This window comes from Phoxinus phoxinus, assembly GCF_949152265.1.
Source record: "Phoxinus phoxinus genome assembly, chromosome: 14".
NCBI lineage: Eukaryota > Metazoa > Chordata > Actinopteri > Cypriniformes > Leuciscidae > Phoxinus > Phoxinus phoxinus.
Window position 1 is genome coordinate 2,032,647 of NC_136889.1, and position 8,039 is coordinate 2,040,685.

Here is an 8,039-nt window from a genome sequence, read left to right on the forward strand (position 1 = left end):
CTGTACCTAAATGATCTTATGCTGCACATGCAAGGAAAGAGTTTATTTTGCCATGTTTATTTAATATTGTTCCTGAAGAATAAATACTGCTGCTTGAGGTAAATCTCCGCAATATTACAGAATCAGAAATATATTAGATATTATAAATTGTTGTGGAAGTTTACAAAAGCCTTTAATCAAATGTATTGTTATACAATCACTAGGATAAAAAAATACCTAATTTGTGAACATGTATAATAGATGTTTTTCTTGAAAATAAAGTTATATTTATTCAAACAAAGATGGCGTCTCTTCTTCAGTTTGTTGCATTGTAAACTTACAGCACACATGATTGCAATAACTCAGCCATAACCAGATATACTTCAGGTTATGAAATTAATATTATTTGTGGACCAATGTGCAAATCAATATTGATAGATAAAACACGGTCCCCAATGAAATCTACCAAGCAGGCTATCAAATCCGATAGCTTTTAATCTAGTTACTTGACTTGAGAAAAATAGGTCTCATTTAATAATGTATGTAAATGTAAATATTTGATTTTTGAATAAATAATACAAAAATGCTGAACGGATATTACAGGATAACATTGGATGTTATATAGAGTCTTCCTGTCAACATAACAGTGAATAAATCCCAACCTGCTTTATTTTCCTTGATATATTTCTTTATAATAAAAATATATGTATACATTTATATTAAAACATTGGTAAATGTATTTTTTTACCGGTGTTCTCAGTGTAAATAGGAACCTAATACACTTTCTGCTGAGTTCCAGTCGGACTCATTTATCGTCCGGAACAACAACAGCGATCCACTGAATTTCATTTCTATTTCAGTTATAATTTGCTTTCAATCGCTGATTAATCGCACAAATGGCTGATGGTGAAGATGACTACATGTCTGACGCTTTCCTGAACAAAATGTGAGTTTAAAACATGTGTTTTTGAAACGATACCCTGTTACTGTCAGCGTGAGTTTGATGTTTGCTAATGCGTTAGATAAACAAACACGGAGTAACGTTTGTATTCACGCGCAATCAACAGTTCACATGTCAGTTTAAATGTAATGTAAAGTTTCTTAGATCATTATTACATGAAAATCTGCTGTGTAAGCACTTACAACAACCATGAATGATGGTGAAGCGTTGCTATTTAAAATAAAAACATGGTAATACATGGTAAAAGCTGGTGTTCAGTTGTTTTTAGCTGCTCTCTCCCTGGGCAGCTTAGGCTAGTTTTAACTGTATGTCCAGCAGTGCCATGTTTTGTTATTTGACGTATTCTTTGAAGAATAGCTTAAAAAAAACATAAAATCAGTGTATACCCCATATTACACCAGTCAAATATGCTAATACAGAAAATAAATACAAATGTTTGTTTAGAATTGATCTATTATTCCCATGTCCTCCAGCCGACTGACATCCTAAACAACACAACTATCTCCTCATTGTGTCTCATTGTGTCACACGTGTTGTTTTGATGCTCTTGCACATGTACAGCTCAGATGTTCGTCCTGGCGTGCCGATGGTGAAGCGGATGAAGGACGCCTTGAGAAAGGAGGCGGTGCAGAAAGAGAAGAACACACAGAACCGGCAGAAGAGCTTCAGAGAGCAGGAGAGAGAGAGTCGCGAGGTCGCGCTGCAAAGCTCCATAAGCAGTCAAAATAAAGGCTTTGCGTTACTGCAGAAGATGGGATATAAAGAAGGACAAGGCCTGGGAAAACGGGGTCGGTGATTGATTGGGACTTAAATAAAATGACCATAAAACGTTTTGTGTGCATAACAAAGTGTTCTCGTGCTGCAGGTGCTGGACGGGTTGAGCCGGTTCCTCTCAACATCAAAACTGGTAGATGGGTGTTTTCTGCTTTTTTATCGTTGATTATGCAAGTAAGACATTGTTCTGAAACTCTGGTGTTTGCACACGGTTTCCAGACCGAGGCGGCATTGGAATGGAAGGACTCAAGAAGAGGAAAGCAGACGAGGAACTGCAGAATTACCGGAGAAAAGTGCAAATGAAACAACATGTGGAGAAGAAATCACTGGAGGATTTTAGGTATAAACCTGCGGATGATAATAAAATCTTTTTGTTAGGGAATTTTTACTGATTTTATTAAGTAAATGTAAGAATAACTTGGTAATATTTCACTTGCTGGACTGAAGCAGCTTCAGTTTAATTGATCATTTTTAGAAAAATCATGAGTTTCAAATATGATCATCAGGCTTTTGAGGAAGGTTTATTACTACATCTCTCAATCATCACTGTATTACATTGCACTTTATGTTTTAAAACTACAAAACTAGGCATTTAAATATCATCTTATGAAGATATAGTGTCCTGGTTTCACAGACAGGGCTTAGATTAAGCCACGATTAGCCCACAATTAGGACATTTAAGTAGCTTTTATTAACTTGCCTTAGAAATAAATAAAAAACATTTCTGGTGTGAATCTTGAGACAAAACAATGGCACTGATCAATTTTAAGGGTGACGCTTTACAATAAGGTTCATTAGTTAACTACCTTATTTAACATGAACTAAGACTACTTCTACAGCATTTATTAATAATAGTTCATATTGATTTCAACATTTACTAATACATTATTAAAATCAAAGGTTGTATTTGTTAACATTAGTTAATGCACTGTGAACTAACAATGAAAAGCTGTAATTTTATCTAATATTAACAATGATGAATAAATACTGTAACAAATGTACAGTGCTATGCATAAGTTTAGACACCCATGCTAAAGTTGACTAAAAAGAGGAATAAAAAATCATCTTTTGGAAATTGAACTTAATGCCTTAATTTAAAAAAATAGGAAAAATCCAACCTTTAAGGACACCAATTTTCTTTGTGAATGAATAATGTATCGTAAATAAATAAATTTTCTTCCTTAAAATACAGGGTGCATAAGTTTGGACAACCCTATGTTAAATTCCCATAGAGGCAGGCAGATTTTTATTTTTAAAGGCCAGTTACTTCATGGATCCAGGATACTATGCATCCTGATAAAGTTCCCTTGGCCTTTGGAATTAAAATAGCCCCACATCATCACATATCCTTCACCATACCTGGAGATTGGCATGGTTTTATTTCAGTTAGCCTAACAGCTGGTTTGATTTGCATTGAGAGATGATCTTATGGAAAGTACTCCATGCCAATCTCCAGGTATGGTGAAGGATATGTGATGATGTGGGGCTATTTTAATTCCAAAGGCCAAGGGAACTTTATCAGGATGCATAGTATCCTGGATTCATGAAGTAACTGGCCTTTAAAAATAAAAATCTGCCTGCCTCTATGGGAATTTAACATAGGGTTGTCCAAACTTATGCACCCTGTATTTTAAGGAAGAAAATGTATTTATTTACGATACATTATTCATTCACAAAGAAAATTGGTGTCCTTAAAGGTTGGATTTTTCCTATTTTTTTAAATTAAGGCATTAAGTTCAATTTCCAAAGGATGATTTTTTATTCCTCTTTTTAGTCAACTTTAGCATGGGTGTCTAAACTTATGCATAGCACTGTATTGCTCATTGTTAGGTCATAGATTAACTGATGAACCTTATTGTAAAGTGTTACCATTTTAAGAAATTATATGGAGTTGCTATCAGTTATATCAGCTCAAACATGCATTTTAATCTGGGTCTAGTTTAAGCCTGGTCTGTGTAACCGGGGGTTGATTGGTAGATTATATTTATATGCATTTTATGTCAGTGGAAGACCTAATTGATTTAAATTACAAGCAAAATAATTTAATATATCAGCATCTGCACCAATATTATATTGCACATATTTTGTACATTACACATATTTAGCTCAGTTTGAGCCTCTGAATAATATTGAGGTGTTTTCCCTCCATATTCTCAATATATCAGACTATATTAGCATAAAAGTCTGATGTATCAAATATGATACTCAACTAAAAAAATCATATGTGACCCTTGACCACAAAAACAGTCACATGGGTCAATTTTTTTAAACTGAGATGTATAAATCATCTGAAAGCTGAATAAATAATCTTTCCATTGATGTGTGGTTTGTTAGGATAGGACAATATTTGGTCGAGACACAACTATTGAAAATCTGGAATCTGAGGATGCAAAAAAATTGAGAAAATCTCCTTTAAAGTTGTGCATTTATGTTCTCGATTGTGCTGCATTCACTCACAAAAATACATGTTTTATATATTTACGGTAGGAAAATATTGTTCATCTTCATTACAGAGTGCGTATGAGAACCGAAAGAGAAGAGCGTCAGACACAGGGCGACCTGTGGAAGAGCCAGCGCGCCTGTGAACAGCTGGACAGCCAGAAGGTCATTCGGATAAAGACTCGATCTTGAGGGATGAACACATTAGCATGAGGCTCGTCTGGATCTCAAACTCTGCCGCTGTGATTCTTCCTGCAGGGCGTCACCGCTCCCAGAGACAGCTGGTACTGGCCCGAAGTAGCGAAAGACGAGGAGGAAGAGCTTCTGGAGGAAGAGGAAGCTAAACCTGAGGGAAGTGATGATGAAGAGGAGGAGCTAACGGTGAGTTGCTCCTCACACCTGTGTGTATGGCACTCTCTTTGCTAATACGCTAGTTTGGGGAGGAAATGTTTTATAATTTGTCTTACAGTAACTTTGAGAACAGGCTTGAATGTTTGAGCTTTGATGAAAGAGATATTGAGAACATTTAATGAGATAATTTGTTCTGCCATGCTCTCCTTTTTTTTACTACAATGAATTATACGTGTGTGTGCGCGCGTGTGTGTGTGCGCATGCGTGTGTGTGTGTGCATGTATGCATGTGTGTGTGTGTGTATATATATATGTGTGTGTGTGTGTGTGTATTAGGGATGCATAACAATTAATCGCAATTAATCGTTTGCAGAATAAAAGTTTTTGTTTACATCATATATGTGTGTGTACTGTGTAAAATAATTATGTATTTATAAATACACACACACATGCATGTATATATTTAAAAAATATTTACATGTTTATATACATTTTGATATTTAAATATAATTGATATTATATATAATTATAAATACTTAATATATAAATAAAAAATTTTTTCTTAAAATTATACATGCATGTTTGTATATTTATATATACATAATTATTATAAACAGTACACACACATATATGATGTAAACAAAAACTTTTATTCTGCAAACGATTAATTGCGATTAATTGTTATGCATCCCTAGTGTGTATATATATGTATGCATGTGTGTGTGTGCATGCATGTGTGTGTATGTGTGTGTGTGTGTGTGTGTATGCATGCGTGTGTGTGTGTGTATGCATGCGTGTGTGTGTGTGTATGCATGCGTGTGTGTGTGTGTATGCATGCGTGTGTGTGTGTGTATGCATGCGTGTGTGTGTGTGTATGCATGCATGTGTGTGTGTATGCATGCGTGTGTGTGTGTATGCATGCGTGTGTGTGTTTATGTATGTATGCGTATTAGGGCTGTGCGATATATCGAAAATATCGAAATATCGCAAATTCGCATATCGCGATATGCATATCGTAATGATTTGCGATAAATGAACAAAATAATACAAAGCTATATAGTTTTACGACACAGATCATCTGACATGCGGACGTTAGTTGTGTGTGTGCGTGCGCATAGCGCCCGCGTGCTCACTGCTCTGACGTCTGACCATCAACAAGCCAGCACGCAGTGAGTGACGCGCTCATAGCAAACTAATATGATAAAATGAGCCAGCCTGAGACATCCGCAGCTGCTGCCGACGATTTAGTGCCAAAACGAAGAAGCACCTCAAAGATATGGCAGTTTTTTGGATTTAAAAGAGATGACCACATGCAGACTGAAGTTATATGTAAAACATGTAAATCTCGTGTAGCAACGAAAACGGGAAACACTTCAAATCTGTTCAGTCACCTCAAAGCAAAGCACAACGATTTGTATCAGCAATGCTCGGCAGAAAAATCTTCAAGCTCAGGTGAATCAACCCTCGTTCACCAACCCAAGCAACAATCCATATCATCAAGCTTCGAAAGCATAACACCATATCCTGTAAGTTCCCGCCGTCATAGTGAGATAACCAAGGCCATTACACGCTATCTGGCAAAGGATATGGTTCCGATCGCCACAGTCGGGAAACCAGGGTTTTTCTTGGCAAAAACAAAACAAAAAGAGAGCAAAGTAGTAACTCCACTGTTTCTCAAGTGTTTTTGTTTACTTGAATGTTCATGTTTTCAGGTTGATGTAGGCCTAACTATATAGTGGAGCAAAGTATTAGTGATATTTTTATTTTCTGTTTGTTTACATTGTTAAAATGTAATTGTAACATTTAAATGTAATGTTAAAATGTAATTTGTGTTAATGCAACATAAAAAAAACTGCTGTTGTTCACTTTCAAAAGTTGTAGTGATTTCTTTCCCATAAATAATTTGAAATTTTGGTTATATGATTTCTCTTAATACAATTTTAATTGATTTTAGAAAAATAAATATCGTATCGCATATCGAATATCGCATTATTTAGCAAGATATCGCATATCGCATTTTTCTTCAATATCGCACAGCCATGTATGTATGCGTGTGTGTGTGTGTGTGTATGTATGCATATGTATTTATATAAACATAATCATTTTAAAACCAGGTAATGTGTTATTATTACTATTATTAAAGCTGCAGTCCGTCGTTTTTCCTCTCTGTCGCCATCTCTGTTAGAAATCTGCAATTGCAGTTATTCGCGGAATTATTAACTGTGCGTGGGTAGTAAATCGGCATGAAACAGCGCGGATGTACACAATGTATTGAGGCTGCCGCGTCGCTGTGGATACTGTAACGTTACTGTCATCAGCAATCTCAGAGTATACTTTTTGAAAGTGTCAACATTAGAATTTTCATCGGGAAATGTCATCTGAACAAGTAAGTAACATTCACTTTTGTTCTGACCAAATTCGGGGGGTGGGGGGAAGCATTGCAGTAGGGTACCATGCTGATCAAATCTAACGATTGCTTATATCACGTCAAAACGTGAAAAATATTTTTTTTTTAAGTCTTTGTGTTTTACAACTGGTGAATCTCCAGTTGTCACTGGTGATTGTCGCTTTAAACTTTCGGGATCCGCCATACCAAGTGCTAAGCTAAATCTCCACCATCATCCACACACGCTAGCCGGGGACTCCTTCTCTATGTGTACAGAAGTGACGTAATGACGCAAAGACATGCTCGAAATTCCCGCGGAAATCCACCAGTACCACTGGAATTAAAATCATTATTACAAGCTTACCGTTTTGAATCGAGGTAAGGCAAGCAGATCGTTTTGAACACTGGCTGGTTACGTTTTTTTTCAAAAATGTCTTTTTTGATATTTTTAAACCCAAAAAAGTGCCGGACTGCAGCTTTAATTACTATGTAATAGATTTATATAATAAGATGATAACTTGATATATCTAATAGTTCTCACTTTGTAGAACATTATTTTATGTGTAAAATAAATTTGACACAAAATAGTATTATTGTGAAGCCCCATCATGCTCTTGTCCTTCCTTCACAGCCTCTAGACAAGCTGCAGTTTCTCACCTCGTATCTGCGAGGAGTCCACTTTTACTGCATATGGTGTGGGACGGCGTATAATGGTGAGAAGTGTTACTGTATAATGTCTAATATCTTGAGCTGATGCATAAATTATGATTAAAACACTGAAATGTTCTCGCCCAACAGATGAGGAGGATTTGAGCTCAAACTGTCCCGGTGACACGGCAGCAGATCATGACGACTGAGCAACGATCGAGAACACTTCGTTATATTTGCATAGCTGTGTTTAATATTTATGTTTACTTTTCATTTATTAAATATTGCATTGATGTTTTGATTATAATTGTGTGTCTGGTTTTGTACAATTTCTGATCTCTTTATTTGTCCTGCATAACTGAATCTCAACCAATCACAAACATTTGTGCTCGCATATTTATTCATTTTATTACTTTCTATTGCCCAGTGCATTGTGGGGTGGAGTATGTGACAATATTGTCCTATTTATAGAAGAACATTAATAAATAGATTTTTCCAGTTG

The 8,039-nt window shown here is 35.8% G+C and overlaps 2 protein-coding genes across 4 annotated transcripts in view; both read left to right on the plus strand.

Moving 5' to 3' along the window:
• Positions 1-274, plus strand: part of mypn (myopalladin) — a 46,044-nt gene extending 45,770 nt beyond the window's left edge. For all 3 annotated transcript variants that reach the window (XM_079634798.1, XM_079634797.1, XM_079634799.1), the window contains one exon: positions 1-274. This exon is cut by the window's left edge and continues 1,798 nt beyond it. The gene's annotated coding sequence lies outside the window, so the exon portion shown is untranslated.
• A 350-nt stretch (positions 275-624) lies between these two features.
• gpatch11 (G patch domain containing 11) lies at positions 625-7,838 on the plus strand. Its single transcript, XM_079635555.1, has 8 exons — positions 625-925; positions 1,502-1,728; positions 1,806-1,847; positions 1,934-2,054; positions 4,228-4,318; positions 4,412-4,534; positions 7,521-7,602; positions 7,688-7,838. The coding sequence occupies exons 1-8, from the start codon at positions 876-878 to the stop codon at positions 7,744-7,746; spliced, it is 795 nt and encodes a 264-aa protein (XP_079491681.1). The 5' UTR covers positions 625-875; the 3' UTR covers positions 7,747-7,838.
• The last annotated feature ends 201 nt before the right edge of the window (positions 7,839-8,039 follow it).